The following is a 22,777-nucleotide window of genomic DNA, read 5'->3' on the forward strand; positions in this document are numbered from 1 at the left end:
AAAAAAAAAAAAAAAAAAAATCTTTTGTAATTTACCCAATTTTTAACTGAGCAAGATTCTTTTGAGAAGTTTGTCAGGGAAACATCTGAACATAGAATAAATCTGGAATAGAAGTTAGAGACAGTCTCAAAAGTCCATGCAAATGGGCCAAGGGAGCTTTTTGATTTTTGTCAATAGCCGTTTCATTTTATTGAACATTTCAAATAAACTTGTGATCTTCTCCCATTGTATGCACAATGGATTATTTTTTTGTTTTAAATTAAAATATGCAATAGGTCACTTTTTTTTTTTTTCAATAGCTCTTGATTTTTAGCTCTTCATCATTGACAATTAAAACCAACTGTACATTCATCTGGACCTCCTCCGATTTACACAACCTCTCATTTGTATGTGTGTCTGTCACTTAAAGTGACTAACTGAGAAACATTATTATATATATGCATGTGTAGTCACAGAAGTCTCAGATAAAATATATCCAGATACAAAAACATCATAACATAACAAAAACAGAACACACAACAAATAAAAGTAAAACAAATTATTAACAGGAGTAAAGTGAACTCACGCTTAATATATGAGTAAAACTAAATACATGTTCAATCTTGACCTAAAATAAAGCTAAATCGAAATGCAGTTTGGAAACCAAGCTGTGCTTTGTCCGTCATAAACCTCAACTTGAAAGTTGTATCAAACTGGGGAAACTTGTGTAAAAGTTTGCTTCAGTCTTAACCAGCAGTTTGGTTGATCTGATAAAAAGAAATTGTTATGTCCCCCAACATTAGTCTGGAATATACCACTCAACTTCAAACAAAAGGTTTACATTTCTTACAGTCCTTGAGGGTGTCTGCCTCTCTTTCTCTATCCAGTATAGCATAGTATATCACTGTGCTGTAGACCATACCCTTCAGGCCTGATGCAGCTGGCTCTTCAGCAATAATGGAGTACATATGGTATGTGTCAAACTGGGAAAAGAAAGAAACCCACTGTAGCATCTGTTAATATATATGGAAAATGTATTTACTATTGCCTCTCATGTCATACTTACATTCTCATTTTGAGGCTCTTGGCTTTTTACTTCCTCAGAACCTGCTAGTGAGAGAGACACTCAATGTAAGATGATTGCAAAGGTTATATATACACAATTATACATTTCTCTTTATTAAGATATGTATTCAGTCCAGCTGATTGGAGTTAAGAATGTGATGGTCACAACACACATACTTGGAAAGCATCACACTTTAAAAGTGTACAAAATAAACCAGCTGTTAGGCACACTTCATGTGTGAAAGAGTGTTAGACACGAGCAAAGGAGGTTATTTTGTCTAAGTGCAGTGTTTCTCTCCCACACGGAGGGTTTACTTTCAGATTGAGATGCAGGTCTTTTTTTTTGTTCTGTTCATGCGGACACAAAACAGGTATACAGCAGGCAGGTAACAGACAGACAGATAACCACATTGAAACATTAAACTGGCAAGGAACAAAGCATCTGGACTGGTATAAGTACAGCAGGATCTAATGAGAGCGGATGGGAAGCAGGCGGGTGATGCAAGTGAGGAGGTGAGGAGGAAAAGTCAGGCAGACAAATGAATGAAGTGGAAGCACATGTGTACAGTAGATTGGTCTGGCAGTCAGGTGATGGGGGAAGCAAACGTGTGTTTGCCTCTGTCTCAGAGTAGGTCGGGACATGCCTTCACCATTCTAGGAAACAAATTGGAGGAGCCGGAGGAATAGAGAATGGGGCTGAAGGGACAAAGGAACAAAGTCTGACACCCTCTCAAACTGAGTAAATCTTAAGATGCAACAACGCAATTCCCGAGTTTAAGTACAGTACATATGTAATAATCAGAAAGGAAAAAACCTGTTGGACCTGTTTGACTAACAAATGAACCTAGCTCTCACCAGTTCTTTTGTTGCAGAGAATTGCAGAAACAAGTAAGATGACGCCCACCGTGACTCCACAACCAGCAACAACTGCTGCAAACTTCAATATCCATGTTTCTGCAAACAACAGAAGCCATAAACAAGTCAGTTTTGCTTCTCACAATATTAACACAAAGCAGGAAGATATGTTCTGTGGATAGAGTGTTTTAACCACCAATACCAGTTCACACCAAATATTTAACGTGGAAATCAAAATGATGCTACTGATGTTCATAGTAAATTAGGTTCCAAACATTTTATCACTGAATTCAAGTTGAGGACATGTTGAGAATAAAAATAACTAATAATGTATTACTTCCTTGTAGCACTGTGATAATTCTTACACTACAGCAATGTGCAGTGTGTCTACTGAAGATGACAGAGTCACCATTTTCAACTTTTCAAATATAAAATCTCAGCTATTTCTTCACACAAATGGCATCACATCTAATATTCAACCCCCAATTTCTAATGTGATTTGGGTGTGCAATAGCTACAACTCAAGCTAACTATGAAAGATAAATACTACCAGATAATATGTTACTGTAAAATGTTTTATATGTTTTTTTTTATGTTTAGTGTCAGACGTATTAACACTCGAACATGAGTACACAGCAACAAACATCAACAGAAAAGCATGTTTGCATTTTGATGCAATAAGAGTTTACCTGTTATTTTGTCGCCAGATTCTGGAGTCATACTAGTGTCTGTTTCTTGAAGGCACAAAACATATTAACATCACTGTCAAGGGTAGATGTAGATGAGTAGTTGTGAGCAGGTGTAAACACTCAGGATGAGTCGGAGATGAAGTTGACAAGATGGGATTTTTATTGTTTACCCCAATTAAGGCCAAATGAGGCAAATCGTGAAATAAAAATTAACAAAACAATTAAAGAAAACAGAAAAATATAGCCTATACTTTCAAGGAAATAAAATAAATTGACTTGGGAGTCAAAACAATAAGATAATATAAATATTCATCTATTCACTAATTAGACCTTAACTCAAGTCATCACTCTGAGGATATGCAACAGACTTACATCCTACTCCCTCAGGTGTTCCAACAGCTCTCCTGAGCAAATACTACTGCCACTCTATATAGCCTGAAGCCCCACCCCTCAAATTGGAACATACCAACACAATACAATGCAGGGCTGGCTCAGGTGAATAGACAGAAATGGCTCCATACAGCCAAAATTTATATATCTAAGAAGCTAGACATGTACAGCATATCATTTATATGATTCACATTCAAATTAGACAAAGCCCCAAGACATCTTGATGGCTACAAAATGTAATACCTAAAATGCCGGTTAACTTCCTGTTACCCCGGAAGTCATAGACCCATTTAAACCCGAGGATCGCAGCAAACTTTCCTTTAGAACAAAGAGAGCACATGCTGGTAAGACAAATCATGTTACCCTCTGTTAGCTTTTAATCTCAATAAATGACCCTAGTTAACAAAGGAACAAGTGTTGTGTGATTATTGTAACTGAACATGTTTGTGAAATAAACTGTAGGGTTTTAAACAATAGAAAATTATGTATTGATGGATGTTGCCATAGCATTTAAATCACTGCAGTATTAGATGTTAAATGTTAAATGTGTACACAAGAAAGCTACAGGATAACTGAGGAATTTGATAAATGACTAGGTTTACAGATTATTTGACAGTGTGTGGTAATTAACAGAACATATGAACACGCTAAATAAACCTATACAGGCAACATTTACATTCAGTCTCTGAGAGGAAAAATAGGTAGCGCATCGCTAGCGTGACGGCAGCCATGCGCCCCGTCACAATCACAAATAGATATTTTCTCCCTTTGTATGGGTACAAATGTGAAATTATTAAGCTGCACACATCTGCACTAGAAAGGCTAACTTCACATATCCATAAACAACTGCATACACCATCTACACAGCATGCCGTACCCTCACGGACCACAGTTTGTGAATGACTGCTCTGAGCGATGTTGGGTGATGTCAATTGTTGTTGATTTTGGAAGTATTGTCAAACAAAACGGAGGCTAGCTCGCCCCTCCCTCCACCTCATCCCGTCCTCTCCCTTCCATACACTAACCCCCCAACACCCACGCCCAAATTCTTTTTGTCGGTTATTGGCTGGAACACTGTTTGTTATGTTTGGTGGTGCAGGTTGGCGCAGTTAGTTTTTGTTGCCATTTGTGGAGCCTGGGCTGTCTACAGAGACCTCATTTTTTTTCAGTGTGTTCAGGGGACAGGCAGCTAGCGAATAGTGAGGACATGTTTGCTGTATGTGACAAAACATGTTGTAGCCTAAAAAACGCGTGACATCGCTTAGAGCACCTTTAAGACCTGCACTAAATATATTTAACCCTTGTGCATCACTACGGACATTTTTGGCTTTTTTGTTTTTAATCTTTTCGATCATTTTGACTGTGTTGATGCACAGGAATACATTTTGGCAAGGGTGTTTTTTTTCTGATTTTGGAAGTTCAACCTCAGCTCCAACAATAAGTCTAATGAACTGTGTTCAAATGCAGACACTCAGACCCTTAACCCTTTAAATGCTAGTTTTTTACATACTGTAATGATGTGATAAACAGTATGTATACAACTCCTGACATTTTACAAAAAGCAACAAATCATATGACATTCTGTTAATGATATAAACTGAAACAGAGCAGATGTCTAGTTAACAGGCAACAGAATCGATGGAAGACACATAGGCCTACTCATCTTTCTTCAGTGATGAGCCTCCAGTGTTTAGTGTCAGACGTATTAACACTCAGAACATGAGTACACAGCAACAAACTTACATTTGTACATAGAGTGTATGTTCAAAGACTTAGTAAAGAGTGTGTGTGGGTTGTTGAAAACCGGAATAATTACCTGCTGCTGGTTTCACTGATGTCACTGAGTACAAAGTACATTTCAAATGTCACAATACTATAAAAACATATGATTTGTGATTAATCAAAGTCACACTTAATATATCTGATCTTTACTGGACCTGATGTTCGTTTTGTAGGCATTACAGGAGTGGAAGCACCCAGGGCTGGACTGGGGTAAAAAATCAGCTCTGGTTTTGAGATCCAGACCAGCCCACCACAATCGGCCGGACACCACCTGTCCTCGCACTCCCCTTCAACACATGTAAGCAGGGTCCAAATCAGCACCATTTAGCAGCCAAATGCTGGTAAAATATGCAAGTGGCTAATAGATTTGCTTACATCACCAGCCAAAATTAAGTTAAATTTTAACATTCACTAGTATTACCTGGTGGACAAAACGTTAGTTTTGAACCCTGCATTCCAGCCCCTAATACTGCTACTTAGCTGAGTGGTAAGTAAGAGAGTATGATAATGTACTCACTAATTCAAAAAGGCTGCCTAGCTCCTGATGGCAAGATGGGTGGAGCATGGCTGTCTTATAATGTATTGTTAATTTTTCGATTAATTTAACGATTAATTTTTCAATTAGCCATTATTTTCCCATTGCTCAATTATTAACAATTTACACAAAACTAATTTCAATAAGGTTCAAATCTCTATTTATTAAAATTGTTTAACACTGCACTGTTCAAGTAAAATCATTTTTTTGTGCAACCTGAAGCCAGATGTAGGCTATCAATCCAACCACAAAATAAAGTCACTTTCAGGAGGAATACAAAAATAAAAACTTAAAATAAACAGAGCAAGTGCAAAAAGAGTAATCTGTATTTGCTTTTTTTAATAGTAGGTAAAATAATGAATAAGCTCTTGTTTAACATCCAAGCTCTTCTCCCTTTAATTTAACTTTATTTATTTGTATCTAAAGGCTGGTTAAGCACTGTAGGGAGGTGAAGTTGGTCCGTTTTTTAGGGGTCCAAGCCCGAGTCTGTAAGAACGGACAATAGCAAAGCTATGCCGTTCATACAGCAGGGCTGTAGAACCCTATTGTTTTTCTACTGATTAATCATCATACATTATTTATTTTTTTTCCATTATTCTTCCCCGCCTAAAACTCCGACTACAGCCTAAACTGTACATGGTGGGGGGTTGGCATTTATGGTTGGCAGTAATGGTCCCAAACTCCGCAAGGACCTCAGGCGCAAAAATAGACCCACTTCCACCACTAAGTGGCGCTATAGCAGAAAAAAAGCGTTTGGCCCTATAACTCCCACACCGTACACCTTACATTCAAAAACCATATATCCACGCGTTCCATGGATCCAACTGAGTCACGTGATATAGGCCTTGCCCATTTCCGCCTAAACTTTTATGCGTGAAAAATCGTGATTTATCAAAAACCTACTTTTTCGAACTCCTCCTAGACCGTGCGACCGATCGGCACGAAATTTGGCATGTAGCATCTCCAGATGGACCGGACAAAAAGTTAATAAAAATAATTTTGATAGGATAAAAATTGCGCATATTACGCACAAACAAATTTGTGTAGCTAACTATGAAAACACCAACTTTGCCATGTCTCAGCCAAAATAAATGCCATCAATGCCAAACTTTAGATTCTTGTTTAACATGACCCTCTGAAGGTCACTCACCCGTTTTACAAATATTGGCCACTAGGGGGCGCTACAAGTACAAAAAGTTTATACCTCATGAACCGCTAATCTGATTTTTACAAAATTTGATGGGTACCATCTAGGGACACTCCTGAGGCCAACCCTAGAGTGGGGTACTGAGGGGTCAAAGTGGGTGTGGCCTATGAGACCCACGTGAACAACTTTCAATTTACAGGGTAGATAGACAATGGGTCTGGACCACACCTACCAAAAATTACACATGTGGACCACTAGGTGGCGCTATAATGTTTTTTTGCCTTCAACTCTCACATTACACATCGCACATTAAAATAACTTACATCCACGTCTTCCTTGAATCAAGCTGAATCACATAATATAGGCCACGCCCATTTCTGCTCAAAGGTTTTTTCACAATATCGCGCAATGTGCAAAACCAACTTTTCGCACTCGTCCTAGGCCGTATGACGGATCAGCACGAAACCTGGTATGTAGCATCTCCACATGGACGAGACCAAAAGTTACCCAAGGAATTTTGCTACGTTAAAGTATGCGCATTTGACGACCAAACAAATTTTCCTAGCTAGCTACCATACACATATCATATCATATCTTGGCCAAATTAAATGTTATCAGCAAATAATTTGAGATCTTTGTTCACCATCCCACTACGATGCTCTGTACCAAATTTGGCGAAGATTTTGGCCTTCAGGGGGCGCTATAAGCAACGTTTATTTGTTTTGGCCAATAACTCAATGCTTTTGAATGGGGAATTTGCAATTGCAATATCTCTGCCACAGTAAATGCAATCAACACAAAACTTGTAGTGCTTGTTCGGCATGCCGCTCTGAGGCTCTGTACCAAATTTGGCGAAGATCGGCCATTAGGGGGCGCTATAATCGACGTAGACGAGTTTTGGCCCTTTTACTCAATGTTAATGGGATATTTGCAAGGAAATGTACCACGGACCTTGTAGCTCACACTTCTCAATATTTACTGAGGTTTGCCTCCTACCGTTTTGGTTTTGGTTTTTGCTTTTGTGTGCTCCCCTGGTGTTTTACAATAAACAAACTACTTAACCCACTTGACAAAGTTGCTACAACCTTCACAGTGGACAAATGCAACTCTTTTCTCTCACTTTTTCAATCCAACATCAACACCATTCATAGGCGCCGATACTGTGCAATTAAACATTGCAGTTGGTGCTAAGTGGAGAGTCTGTCATAGTGTGATTGGTTATGTTGGTGTCATTGATTCTTAATTTCCCACGAAGCACCCACGGAGGAAAACATAAATCGGCGCCTATGACGCCATTTGCAACAACTTGACCACCTCCCCTGCTCGTTCAACCACCACACCTGCCTCCCCCCTCCACCCTCTCGGTCACTCTTTCATTTTTCTCTGCTGTCTCCCGCGGTCAGGGGGGTTAAGAAGTTTGTTTATTGTAGAGAATTCTTAAAGTTAGTCCGTATATGCGTGGAGGTGAACTGTTGACCGCTACGTTTCCAACGGCGGCGTACCGCAGACGTCGCGGCTCGCGCCTCTCGATGTTTGCCTCCCCAACGCCCAGCTTCGGGTTCCGCTTTCGCACGTTCCCCCGGGCGTCGGGGGCGACTGCCGTGGGTGGCTTGGGCCCCGTCATAACTGCTTGCAGTTCTAGTTTTGTCTTGTTCCAGTGATTGGCACATCTGAGTCATGGCGTCGGATATGCGTTAGCATGTTGTTGTATGATGTATTTCCACTCACATACCCAACAACTGCTGAACAACGCCGACACACAGTCCTAGTCTTATCCACCACTCTCTATTCTGTAGCTTACTACTGTAACTGACCCGAAGACCAAAGTTTTCGAGGCGGGGACGGCACCAGGCAGGATGCATGAGACAAGAGGGAATGACACGGGAGGCTCCAGGCTGCAGCCATACAGTCTCAAAGTTTTCCCAAACTTGCGATCTTAAAGAGGCCGGCGGGTCCTCTAACTCTTGTGGGTCACCACCACTCGCCATACTCGTCCTTTCGTGCTGCTATCTCTGACTCACTCACTGGACTGTCGACCTGACAAAAAACTGCATGTAGGCGGAGAGCTCGGCTAGCTTCAGCGCTAAGGCAGGGCTACAGATTAGGTATCCCTAGAACCCGCGTATCTAACAGTAGTTCCGCATTACATTAGTTCTGCATTACATTAATTAATTTGCACGCAAGTTTTATTTATTTATTTTATTTAGTGACCAAGTCACGCAAATTATTTGTGTCGACGCATTTACGTAACTGATGACGTCGACTACGTCGATAAATCGTCCCAGCCCTAATATCCAACATCCTAAATAAACACAATGCAGAGTCAGACTTTGCTGGGGCTTGCGGTCTGACAGATAGGGTTACATTGAGAATAAAAATAACTGAAAATGTATTACTTCCTTGTAGCACTGTGATAATTCTTTCACTACAGCGGTGTGCAGTGTGTCTGCTGAAGATGACAGAGTCACCATTTTCAACTTTTAAAATATAAAATCTTAGCTATTTCTTAACTTTTCGCACAAATCATATCACATCTAATATTCAACCCCCAATTTCTAATGTGATTTGGGTGTACAATATCCACAACTCAAGCTAACTATTAGAGATACATACTACCAGATAGTATGTTACTGTAATATGTTATATGTTTTTTTATATTTAGTGTCAGAGGTATTAAGACTCGAACATGAGTACACAGCAACAAACATCAACAGAAAAGCATGTTTTGCATTTTGATGCAATAATAAGAGTTTACCTGTTATTTCGTCGCCAGATTCTGGAGTCATAGGAGTCATACTAGTGTCTGTTTCTTGAAGGCACAAAACATATTAACATCACACATATATATTTTCTCCCTTACAAATGTGAAGTTATTAAGCAGCACATTTTAATGTTCTGTTTTATAACTTAATTTTACTTGAACAATGTGGGCTAACATCTGCACTAGAATGGCTAACTTCACATATCCATAAACAACTGCATACACCATCTATCACACACATCTGAGTAACCAAACAGCAACCATCCCTTCAATATGCACTTTGACTGAGATTCAGGATAATCACTTTTTGTATTAACATATTCAGTGTTTCACATGTCAATATTACATAAAGTGTATGTAAAAACACTTAGTAAAGAGTATGTGTGGGTTGTTGAAAAATGGAATAGTTACCTGCTGCTGGTTTCACTGATGTTGGGAAAGTAGAGATAAAACTACCAGTGTTACTTGATGTACCAACAGTCCTCCCTGGTGAATCAACAAAGTACATTTCAAATATCACAATACTATCAAATACATATCAAGATCAAGGTCAAGGTAAACTTTAATATCCACAAGTAGGAAATGCATGTGGTCACTACTACACACTCCATCGTTATACAGCCTACTGCATAACAATAAAAATATAAATACAAAACATTAAAAGAAAGATAAAAAAGGACAAGACAGACAAGGCAGTAAGAACATTGAAGAATCATGACAAGCATGTATGAATAAATAAAATAGTTGAGTGTTGATATATACAGAATGCTCATAGTTATGATTTGTGATTAATCAAAGTCACACTTAATATATCTGATCTTTAGTGGACCTGATGTTCGTTTTGTAGGCATTACAGGAGTGGAAGCACCCAGGGCTGGACTGGGGTAAAAAATCAGCTCTGGTTTTGAGATCCAGACCAGCCCACCACAATCGGCCGGACACCACCTGTCCTCGCACTCCCCTTCAACACATGTAAGCAGGGTCCAAATCAGCACCATTTAGCAGCCAAGTGCTGGTAAAATATGCAAGTGGCTAATAGATTTGCTTACCTCACCAGCCAAAATTAAGTTTAATTTTAACATTCACTAGTATTACCTTCAAAACGTTAGTTTTGAACCCTGCATTCCAGCCCCTAATACTGCTACTTAGCTGAGTGGTAAGTAAGAGAGTATGATAATGTACTCACTAATTCAAAAAGGCTGCCTAGCTCCTGATGGCAAGATGGCAAAATGGGTGGAGCATGGCTGTCTTATAATGTATTGTTAATTTTTCGATTAATCTAACGATTAATTTTTCAATTAGTCATTATCAAGGTCAAGGTAATTTTATTTCATACCCGCAGGTAAAATTGTTTTACAGATAAAAAGAAGAATTCGGTCATCCACATAAAAGACATAAGAACATACAACTATTTCACGTACAAATTTACAAGTAAACAAATAGACATCATGACAGACTGCGCCATAACACATACATATCCTCTATCCATATTAACTGTCAAGTACTAAAACTTCTCTCTTATTATTTAGGAATTCAATTGCAGCTGGAACAAGAGTATTCTTATAGCGTCTTGTTTTCCATCTCAAAGCCGCAAACCGGCGACCAGACGGAAGTATTTTCCCATTGCTCAATTATTAACAATTTACACAAAACTAATTTCAATAAGGTTCAAATCTCTATTTATTAAAATTGTTTAACACTGCACTGTTCAAGTAAAATCATTTTTTTGTGCAACCTGAAGCCAGATGTAGGCTATCAATCCAACCACAAAATAAAGTCACTTTCAGGAGGAATACAAAAATAAAAACTTAAAGTAAACAGAGCAAGTGCAAAAAGAGTAACCTGTATTTGCTTTTTTTAACAGTAGGTAAAATAATGAATAAGCTCTTGTTTAACATCCAAGCTCTTCTCCCTTTAATTTAACTTTATTTACCTCGCACTCCCCTTCAACACATGTAATTCCTGCATTCCAGCCACTAATACTGCTACTTAGCTGAGTGGTAAGTAAGAGAGTATGATAAAGTACTCACTAATTCCAAAAGGCTGCCTGGCTCCTGATGGCAAGATGGCTAAAGGTTGAGGGTGGAGCATGGCTGTCTTATATTGTAAACAAGTGACAATATATTATAATAATATATAATATATTAAGCTAAAGCTGCATTTTGTACACAGTATGTGTTTGTGTTATTGTGGAATGTGGATAAATCAGAAAGCTATAGTACTATGTTTGCAAGTCCCTTAGCTTGCTAATACATAACTAACATTACCTTACTAACAGCTAACAAGTCCTCTCTGGTAGACCAGGGTGCTAAAATAATCGTTTGACATGCTAAAAATCACTACCGGCACTTTAAGGAGTTAATTTTGCTGCCCATGGGGACAGAACTTAAATGCGCTCTTTCTCTACGGTAGGTGATCTCTCTTCTCTCTATGGGCCGATCAAAAAAAAAAAAAGTTGTGTGGCCTATTCAGCCCACACAAATAGACCGGCCCACCGGGAAATCTCCTGGTACTCCTGCTGGCCAATCCATGCCTGGAAGCCCCTGACCTACCCATACAACAGAGACAGAAGTTGGGAACAAAGGACAAGCAGGCAACACCGTTGGGGCTTCCACTAAAAGCCTTGGACGATAAGAGACCATCGCCCTAGGAAAAGGACTGACCTCTCTCTCTGCTCTACCATACAATCCAATACAAATATTCTGACATCAAAATGAAATTAACAAAAAAGCATTTCTGTATCACCTGTATCATCGCCCACAGGTGACATTTTGATGTGAATGGAGGTTCTGAAATAAGTGTTTCTCTCTTCATTTTGGTTTGTCACTTCTAAAAGCATATTCACACCTGGATCATTACATCTCTCCACATTTCTTGTGCTGACACTGCATCAAAATACAATAACAGCCACTCACTGTGTATGGTGATGGACAACGTGTCACTGTGTGGAGATGGATAACTTTTCTCTCCAACCTTTATAGTGTAGAAACACGTCACTTGAACTTCAGCAGGTGAACTCTGATGGGCCATCTTCAGCAGTTCAGTTCCTGTCAGTGTCTGCAGACATGAGAGCCCTCTGAAATTCCCTCCACTTAGACTGAAGAAATAACACATAGACACAGAAACAGATGAAGGAGTCTGACAGTTCAGGGTGGCTGAGCCGGTCTCGTCGATCATCGCTGGATTCACTGTCAGTTTAGATGGAAGAAGAGCTGAAAATGAAGCATGTGTTTGATTAAATAAATGAAAAATGCATTTATTCAAAATGATTCTAATAATATATATAATCACTAACAGCAGATGATGTCCATTAAAAAGCTTCTATTATTCGGTCTCACGGCAGTTCGTGTAAATGTCACGTTATTTTTAATCTATTGATACGTGTTATGGGCATGTTTTTCTCGTTTTTTACGTGTAAATGTCACGTTATTTTTAATCTATTGATACGTGTTATGGGCATGTTTTTCTCGTTTTTTACGTGTAAATGTCACGTTATTTTCTCGGGGAAAGGACTCTGGGAGACGGCCGGGAGACGGCCGAAAAGGACGTTCCAAATGATGCGAGGCGGCCGCGAGGTGGCCGCAAGGTGGCCCGCTGGGGACGCGCCACAATAACGGGATGGCGGAGGTTGGGTTTAGGAAAAACCCTACCGGGAAAGGGCGCCTCACACGCCGGGAGATGGCCGCGGGGGACGGGGGACGCGCCACAATAACGGGATGGGTTTAGGAAAAACCCTACGGGAAACAAAGCGCCACACGCGGGACAAAACGGCACACGCGGGACACGATCCCCGGGAAACAAAACGCCACACGCGGGATACGATCCCCGGTCGCCCGGGTGAAAGTCCTGTGTTGTTTGACCCATCCACCACCCTGACCAACCTCCCTACATGGATTTTCGGCTTTTTATACTACTCCGTACCATTTTTGTGCTGTGGCCACGAAATATGCTTCCCATTGAAATACATTACTTCACATTTTTGTGCTGCCACCACGTAAAAAACAAGAAAAACGTGCCCGTGAACACGTACCAATAGATTAAAAATAACGTGACATTTACACGAACTGCCATGAGACCGGGCTGGTAGTAGTGTTCACTCACTTCGAATGATGATGAACGATGGATCACTGTCAGGAGATCGAGACACGTGAAGGTAAAAGCATGTCACTTGAACCTCAGCAGATGAACTCTGATGGGCCATCTTCAGCAGCTCAGTTCCTGTCAGTGTCTGCAGACAAGGGAAGCTTTTGCCAGTTTGTCCTCTTACCATTCGAAAATAACACTCAGACAAAGTAAGATGTGATGGAGTCTGACAGTTCAGTGTGACTGTTTCTGTCTGTGTGATCACCGGTGGATTCACTGTCAGGTTGGGTGGAAGAAGAGCTGGAAGGTAAACAAAGGTTTAGAGGTAAACGTGTTATATCACATACATAATAGTTGCATTAAGATAAGATTCCTAATGGGCAACTGTGATTTAATGCACCGTATAGAAAATAGAAGAAAAAAAGTACTGCACAGGCAAATTTTCAAATTATGAGAGACTGACCTTGTGCTTTTATCTCAGAAAAGGAATCTGTTGAAGAAAAGAAAACATGTTAACAAGTGAAACAGATGTAATAGTAAAATAAACCCTTGATCTCTAAAACCGGATTAACAAGTTTAATTAAACATGCTGCTACCAATACACAACGGCTTGACTTTACATATTAATCTGGCTCTTACAAATAAAATGGACCTGTATTGGTGTGTATCTGCCTACACTTACAGTACAATGAAAGAAACTGACAAGAGGTTTGACTTACACATGAGGATGACTAACAGCAGTTGTCCAGCCATGATGAAGCTGAACAGTGTCAATGTCCAAGAAGACTACACTTGAATGTCTGACTACATGAACTTTGGCATACTGAAAGTGTCATTTTGCAGAACATGTTCTCAGGAAAACCACAGCAAGCATCAGAAATAAATTATACTGACAGACAGACCACAGAAAATGGCAAACATGCATCTGACATCATTAATAAAGCCCCAGTATGTGTGGTATACTGTATATTTAGATTACATCTACCCTGTCGGAAGACTGCTTCAGAGAAAATACAATGTGTTCATAATTTGTGTTGCTTTCTTATTGTCTTTTTTTTTAAATGTCTGTTTTACTTGTTGCTTGTTCTAAACTGGCAGGGCTAGTGCTGGCTTGTGCTAAAATTGTATCCAAACAAATTAAGACGATAACTTAAATACAATAAGAAGTCTCAACTAAAAGATTTTTGTGAGGAATGGAATGGAAGTTACAGTACAGTACAGCTTACAAGATAAAACAACGAATCATAGAGTGCAATGATGAGAATTGAGAGTGGGAAAAAAAAAAAAATAAAAAAAAAAAAATATATATATATATATAAACTCACAGAATGCATACATAATAGATGCTGGAGAGAGCAAAAGACTGATCATTGAGAAAGAAGCAGAGGGAACTGTAAACAAAAGGACATCTTATCAAACGAATAAAAGACCAATAGTTTACGACTACACAAATGTTTTGTTTGCAAGTTTTAAGTTTTACCTTTGAGGTGACATTTTCTTTGCTTGAGTTAGTGTTTTTTGTTTGATACTTGAGAAATTTTGTTTGGAATTAAAATCACAAAAATAATCCCATAGTTTTAGTGCTGACATGTATATGTATTGAGCATCCATTGATTTAGTTTCTTACTGCTCACTGCCTAAATGGACTGTGCTCACATATCTCTATCTTGTTTTCTTTCCACATCTTTCTACACCCATCATACAAACCTGATATAATACCATGAAATATACCATGTTGACCTTTCTGCCTATTCCATCTTTGCACAAATTAACTCTGCATTACCTCCACTCACATCGTATCACACTTTCATGCTCACAGCATCATGCATCCAAAATAACTTTATTCTGACTTTGTACAATTGCTACGGATCAAAAGCAATTTTTTAACCTCCAGGCAACAATTTGGTTTCCTTTGCATTGCAGCCACACAGAGCTGCTTCTGGAGACTCTTGGTCTTGTTTCACTGTTGTTTTTCTATCATTCACTGGACAATGTTTCCAGTAACTTGCAAAGTATGCACTTTCCATTCTGACCGTTGATCCTTCCCAACAAGGGTGTAGGTTTAGTTTCAACAGTGGATAGATTATAACCAGGGGGGTCCTCCCCCATGATACTTTGAGCGGCAAATACTTCCATTTTCTGCATTCTGGTAATTTTTTTGCAAAAATTTGTGTTTTTTTCTTCATCGATTTATGGTGGCATCTTTATTTACGTTAAGGCAATTATTATTCTAATTAATTAGGGGTCCAAGTCCGAGGAGGCTGGGATCATGCGAATGCCATGCAACGCGGATCCCAGTACCAGCGAAATCACATCTCTATTTTTTCACGCTCATGTTGTGTTATTTACACCACCACCCAAATAGGCGCTAACGTGTACAGTAGGCTACTTCAGGTGGCTAACTTGAAAAGTCAATGTCTTACCCTTCATGTGACTTGAGAGCGCAGACTCGCCCATTGTGAAAAGCTGCATGTCTTTTTTGCAGACTTTACAAGAGGTAACTCGTGGGGTTTCTTTAATCCATAATTTGTATTTTTCATCTTCCAGCCAACGTTCATTGAAACAACAACCTGCCGGCGATATTACGAATCCCACTATGGCCACGCCAAAAGACCCGAGTAGTTAAGGTTAGGATAGCCGATTGGTCAGGGGATAGGACCTGTACAGGGGGCAGAAACACATATGGAAACAGACTGGCGGATCGTAGTCACACATGCACAAGTGAGCAGGTTTCATTTTAAGCTCTCCAACATTTTATTTCTTCATTTAATAAACAAGCTGTTCAGTCAGATAGGTATTTGTCGTGAAAGAAACAGTTACAATTTCAAGCATTTTTAAGCATTTTATCAAAAATGTAAGCACTTTTCAAACCTTGAAAACACAACATCAAAATTCAAGCATTTTCAAGGATTTCAAGCACCACCCCCCCTTCCATACATCCAAATCTAAGCCTATGCTTCCCAACCCACCAAACCTCCATGGCTTTTTGTGCGGTTTAACCAGAACTCTTTCTGATGCTGTTTGGTGTTGACCGGGACCACTGTTTGTCACATAGATGCATGAGAATACTCAAACATTCATTTTCCCACTCTCACACGGACGCACACACACGGATGTTAAGACTGTGAGAACCCTGACTACAGTGACCACAACCTCATACCACCAAACAAAGACTTCCTGGAGATACAAACAGAACATGAGTGTATATGAAATGTGATGCTGTGATCTTACCTGTGTGCTAAAGGCAAGCGAGTGTTGACTGAGATCCCTCTGCCTCCGCATTCCTGGGTTCAGGGGTCTCTTTTATAGGGGGACACCTCCTACGTCATCATCACTGATCACTGGTTGGTAGCACGTGTGTGGTGCCACGTATGCACCAACAGACACACTACGCCATCACTCCTCATTTCATTTCATCCACCTCTTCTTTTGAGACAAATGAGGATGATAGACGAAGAGAAGCACTTTGAATACTTCAGAATGTCCAAGAAGGGCTCAAAGAAGGCCGTGTTCAAGACCGCAGCCAAGACTAGCAAGAAGAAGAGAAAGACCAGGAAGGAGAGCTACGCCATTTACGTGTACAAGCTGCTGAAGCAGGTCCATCCAGACACCGGCATCTTCTCCAAGGCCATGGGCATCATGAACTCGTTTGTGAGCGACATCTTTGAGCGCATCGCCGGTGAGGCCTCCCGTCTGGCTCACTACAACAAGCGCTCCACCATCACTTCCAGGGAGATTCAGACCGCCGTGAGGCTGCTGCTGCCCGGGGAGCTGGCCAAGCACGCCGTGTCTGAGGGCACCAAGGCCGTCACCAAGTACACCAGCTCCAAGTAAACCATCCCATTGCTGTAATCTACTAAACCAACGGCTCTTTTAAGAGCCACACACTGCTTCTTAAGACATCTTCCTGTTATAATGGCTAACTATGGTCACAATCAATACACTTATTTTTAACTAACATTAATAGCAATATGCAGAACTTTCATTTTTTAACTTATAGGTTACCAGAGGTTCAACTGCACAACAGTCAGTGCATATGAGAATGGGTCTACTCGGCAATGAAAATTCATATGAAAGATAAAATTGCATTAAGCTTAAATGAGATATGACTAAAAAAGCAAGGCCAAGGCTATACACGGTTATCCGTGTGGTATATTTTAGTTGCAGCACTGTGTTGCCGTTGTATGGAGAAGGAACTTCGTAGACACTGCTCTTAGTATAAAAAGATTTATTACATCAGAGTTTTCAGCATCAATTTACAGACCCATGGATATCTGGAGAGACGACCGACCCAATCTTCAAAATTTGTCGCTCTGCCTTTTCTTTGTGTGGACAAAACTTATATCTCAAGGCATTGAATTAGCATAGAACGTGATTTGTAAGTATACCATTGGATCGGATAACTGACCAATCAATGCCTGTTATCTGGCACAACTCCAACAAAGGTCTCTTCTGTCTTGGGGGGACCTCTACTCATGTTAACGATTTCCAGATGTTCTCAGTGAATGTAGAGTAAAGTTCATGCATCCTCCTTATACCAAAAACTTAGATCACAATGGTAAATAGTCAGATACCACATCCGATCATTTGGTAAAAAGGAAATGAGTAAAATCATAAATTAAGGATTGTAATACACTGGTATTAAACCACTACTCAATTCAACATCAATGTATACAGTAGTTATGATGGAATGAATCATGTAACTACTAATAAGTTTGATAAAAAAAATTTTGCCCAGAAATCTACACTCTGATAATGATAACCTGTTATTAGAATGTTACATGTTATTAGAATGTATCCAAAATAAAAGATGACTTTTAAGTTGTACATTTTATTAAGATTTGTTTTCCTTACTGCGTTTCAATATTCAGTTCATGTTCACATTGTTACATTTTGTGAAACCAGTGAATAAATATTAGATCTGATTGTTCATCCTGAACGTCCAGACAGACAAGTTGATGCTCACTTTAACTTTCCACTGGATATGAATCAATTGGTATATTTAAGGAACAAACCAGGAATTTAAAAGCTTGTTTTTTGCAAAGTGAAGACTGAGTTGACAGTCTTATATTTCCACCTACATCGATCATACAACTGCTACAACAAAGGTCATTATTACCTGACACAGTAACAGCTACAATGATGATACTTTTTAACTTTAGGGGGAAATATATGGCTGGCTCTCTGTTGTATATATGTATTTTATCTACTTCATCTCTAAGATTAGCCTATTGGAAATAATTGTGTAAGATATGATCCTTAAGTGTGCCATTAGTGACAGAATAGGCTAAGAATAAAAAGGAAAGTGCTCTTTGAGGATGATGTGGTGACTCTTAGAAGAGCCTTTAGTTGATCAGACGGATTACAGCTGCAGCTCACTTCTTCTTGGGTGCTGCCTTCTTTACTTTGGGCTTGGTAGCCTTCTTCGCAGGGGCTTCCTTGACTGCAGGGGCCTTTTTGACCACTATGTTGGGGCTCTTGGTCGCCTTTTTGGGGCTCTTTGTGGCCTTCTTTGGGCTATTGGCTGCTTTCTTGACCGCTGCAGGTTTCTTGGCCTTCTTCGGGGACTTGTTAGTGGCTGCTGGCTTCTTAGCTGCCGCTGCTTTGGGCTTCTTGGCCGCTGTGGGCTTCATGTGCCCACAGCCTTCGTGTTGACAGCCTTGTTGTTGATCTTGAAGGATGCGGAGGCCCCGGTCCCCTTGGTCTGGATCAGAGTTCCCTTCGTCACCATGCTCTTGATGGCGGTCTTGGTGTGGGCCTTGTTCTTGTCCACATCGTAGCCTCCAGCGGCCAGAGCCTTCTTGACGGCGGCCGCAGACGCTTCGCTCCTCGGAAGCGGCCACAGTTTGAACGATGAGTTCGCTGACGCTGGGGCCGGCCTTCTTCAGTTTGGAAACCTTCTTCTTGGCTGCTTTGGCCGGGGAGGCGGCTGGAGCTACTTCTGCCATTTTCTATTTGCGTTTTGTTCCTACTCACGATAACACAAGAGTCTGACTCGACTGTTGAACAGCACAGAGCGCGCAAATACGATACGATAGCGTACTCGTGTCTCTTCATGTTGAAGTCCCGCAGAACTGGTTACAGTTCCAATGTTTTACTTATATCATTCCTGAATATTGGAAAATGTCATTAAGTATCACATAGCAGTTATTCTGTATATCCTCCTAAGGGTCAAAGTAAAGACTAACTGAAATTTAGATTTCAAAATGTCAGGTTCTACAGAGCTAAGATGAACTAACTGGTATTTCTTTAACAGCTGATATTTGAATCCGGATATTATTTATCATCCTGAGGTGAAAACAGGGCTGGACTGGCCATCTGGCATACCGGGCATTTTCCCGGTGGGCTGACGCCCTTTTGGGCCGAATCGCTGATATAAATAGGCCTTTTTTTTGTTATTATTTTTTTTTTTCCCCGCGCCGGCCCATAAAGAACTTAGAGCGGCCCATTGGTTGATTTTCTTTATTGGCACTGGCCTGACCCAATCAAATCCAGGAACCCCCTTCTCCACTCCGGGCCGCAAATTTACGAATCACACTATGGCCACGCTCCCGGCCCTGAGACATGAGCTGTAATAGTTATGCTGGAAATTTAGCATCCACGTTAAAAGGGACAAACGACCACCAAAGCGCAAGGGAGGTCCAGAGAAATTACGGGAGTAAAAGATTAAGAATCTACAGGCGGATTCCTCAAAATGTGCCAACATTTCTGACATGTCTAGGGCTGTAGTAGCTGCTTCACCATCAGCATTACCTGAAGCCGAGGGGGAGGAGAGGTGGCTGGCTATACAGAGAAGCAGAAACAACATCATGACAGTGAAGAAGCCGAGGAGGAGGAGAGTGACCATGACAGGGCCAGGGGAGCGAGTGAGGAAAAGATGGAAGAGAGAGTAGTTGACGATGTGGCAAGGAGTAGGCAAATTAACAGGGACTCTCAGAAAGGGAGGGAGGGTGTGTGTGTGTGTGTGTGTGTGTGTGTGTGTGTGTGTGTGTGTGTGTGTGTGCACGTGTTATGTGCACCTCACGTCATAATAACAACAAGCAGTTTGGCTGTAACATTAAAGTTAGTGGCTGTCAGGTAACCTAACTGCTTAAGCTTACATTGAAAATGCTAGCGGTTGACCTGTTGGGTAGCTGAAAAGTCAGTGTGATCTATAAAATCAGTGTTGATACAAGCATCAGTGTTCCTTGAATTGCTTAATTAGCTCTTTTCTTCTTTTTTTTAAAGAGCTTTATTAAGGTTTTACAGGTTACAAGTTATAAATTAGACATACAGTAGGCTACGTGTCACAACAATCAAAATATAAACAATGCAATTACAAAATTTTAATTAAAGAAGCTCAGTGCAAATTCTTTCAGGAAGACTTCTAATTACTGCAATCACCACTATCACTCCCTAAATCTATTCAGCTGTTAAGAGGCATTCACTCTTCAGTAAACCAATCAGAATTGGCCACGAAATTCATGATCCAATCACAGCATGAAATCCTGCTTTAAATGTCTCTCTCCTTGCTATCAGCTGTCTTCTCAGGCAAACGTGCAACAGTCATTGACAGGGCTATATGGCACTAGTGTTCTTTCAGCGATACTTTTGGCTCTTCGTGCTGCTTACTATGTCGGACTCCGACTTTGATCCGGCGGCGGATCTGGGTTCAGGAAGCTGCATGAAGCTCCTGAAGCTACTGCAGGCTCTTTGGACAGCATTCACAGGAGCTCTCGCCTGGCTGCAGACGTGGCGCGGGTTCTCTCAACCATGCGGCTGTTACGGTTGTTCTGAGTGGTTCCTCGGACACGAGCCTCATCCTTGCTTCTTTACAATCGCTGGCCAGTTCAATTCAGTCCATGGACGCACGGCTTTAAGCCGTTGAAAGCAATCCTGCTTCCGGTAGTTCAGCAACTGTTAGCACTGCGCTGGCCGCTATGTCGCTGCCGGTGCCCGGCTTCGCTCAGCCAGCCCCACCCGCCCTGGCTGAAACCAGCTATTCCCTGGCTACCGCTGCCTCGACTCCATCCTCGGGTAGGCCTTACATTTCTAGTTCCGCTAACATATCTGCCCGCTTGTGGGCCAAAATTCAAGTCAAAGATGTAAATTTGGTGAGCCTCATTCTGCCTTCTCCTGAGTGTGACAAATCACTAGTTTCTGAAGATGGTTTCTCTGCGGTGTTCAAATCAGCGGACCCCAGGTTAAACAAAGAGCTTTCCATAGGGCAATTTTTGGTGGGCTTTTGGCATTTTCCGTGATGTGATTTGTTCCGTTTACCAGGACAGGAGACAAGAACTTGACACATATTTGGCACTGATCGGCGATCTAAATATTAAATTAAGATAGTTCCTATTCATCCTTCTCAGTGGCCTCTTTTCGGCATTAAGCGGGATTCCAAATTCTATTCCGGGGTGCGTTTGACCTTCGGCTGCAGGAGTAGCCCGTGCATTTTTAATCATGTCTCCGAGGCCCTTTGCTGGATCCTGCTTAACAGGGTGAAGGTGCCTTCAGTGCTTCATCTGGTGGATGATTTTCTTCTCGTAGATCCCCCTCATGATAGTTCTGCTCTTTGAGCAAACTGAGGTGCTGTTTTCGTTCCCTCGGCGTTCCTCTGTCAGAGGGGAAAACCATTGGTCCTGCCACACGCCTCGACTTTCTCGCTCGATTCTGTAGGTATGGAAGCGTCTCTCCTGCTCGACAAATTGCAGTGAATCTGCAGAATTGCTGCGTCTTTTTCGACTGCTATTAAAGTCACTAAACGCCAGTTGCTCTCCCTTCTCGGACATCTAAATTTTGTCATGCGAGTTATCCCTCAAGGGCGCTCCTTCATTTCCCGGTTACTGGACACGGCTTCCTCTGTCCCTCTTCTGCATGATTTTGTATATCTCGACGACGGCTGCCGCTCCGATCTGTGGTTCTGGTCTCACCTTCTCGAGCATTGGAATGGCATTACTTTCTTTTATGACGAGCTGGTGCATTCCTCCGACTCAATGCAGTTTTTCACAGACGCTGGCCCTTCCGCGGGTTTCGGGTTTTTTTCCAAGGCCAGTGGTTCGCAGGCCACTGGCCTCCCAATTTTTCCCAGTTCGACTCATCAGCCCTGCACGAGATCTATCCCATTGCTGTAGCTTGTCACGTTTGGGGCAGTGTTGTGTGATAATCAGGCAGTCGTCAGCATCGTTAATAGAGGGCGCTCTTCGTGTGAAATATCATGCCTTTCATGAGACGCATCACATGGTCTGCTGTCATGCAAAACTTCATCATCACTGCAAAAACTGGGTCGCTGGTCATCCTCTGCCTATTCATCCTACAGTCGTCCCGATGTCGACGATGTCCTCGCTAACCAAAGATCCTTAAAGCCGTGAATTTCGGTAAGCATGCATATAACTGGTGGTGGTGTGGAGTTTCCTGCTCAGTCTGCATTTTATTTTTCTGTAATATATTCAAGCTGCTTAGATTGCTGGCCAGTTTGCTGATACCGGCCGCTGCGCCGAAGATATTAATACAGG

General features: G+C 41.1%; 2 protein-coding genes and 1 pseudogene across 2 annotated transcripts; 1 reads left to right on the forward strand and 2 right to left on the reverse strand.

The window, feature by feature from the left end:
* Window positions 1-308: 308 nt before the first annotated feature.
* LOC116050260 lies at window positions 309-14,093 on the reverse strand. Its single transcript, XM_036002376.1, has 10 exons — window positions 14,006-14,093; window positions 13,750-13,776; window positions 13,305-13,586; window positions 12,119-12,415; window positions 11,949-12,032; window positions 9,615-9,689; window positions 2,589-2,633; window positions 1,900-1,998; window positions 1,046-1,089; window positions 309-962 (listed from the first exon to the last, which is right to left on the reverse strand). The coding sequence occupies exons 1-10, from the start codon at window positions 14,037-14,039 to the stop codon at window positions 804-806; spliced, it is 1,146 nt and encodes a 381-aa protein (XP_035858269.1). The 5' UTR covers window positions 14,040-14,093; the 3' UTR covers window positions 309-803.
* A 2,673-nt stretch (window positions 14,094-16,766) lies between these two features.
* LOC116050278 (histone H2B 1/2-like) lies at window positions 16,767-17,176 on the forward strand. Its single transcript, XM_031300258.2, has one exon. It carries the CDS (start codon window positions 16,767-16,769, stop codon window positions 17,118-17,120), a length of 354 nt encoding a protein of 117 aa, XP_031156118.1. The 3' UTR covers window positions 17,121-17,176.
* A 1,485-nt stretch (window positions 17,177-18,661) lies between these two features.
* On the reverse strand, window positions 18,662-19,234 carry LOC116050263 (annotated as a pseudogene).
* Between the last annotated feature and the right edge of the window lie 3,543 nt (window positions 19,235-22,777).

Source organism: Sander lucioperca, chromosome 6 (assembly GCF_008315115.2).
Source record: "Sander lucioperca isolate FBNREF2018 chromosome 6, SLUC_FBN_1.2, whole genome shotgun sequence".
Lineage (NCBI taxonomy): Eukaryota > Metazoa > Chordata > Actinopteri > Perciformes > Percidae > Sander > Sander lucioperca.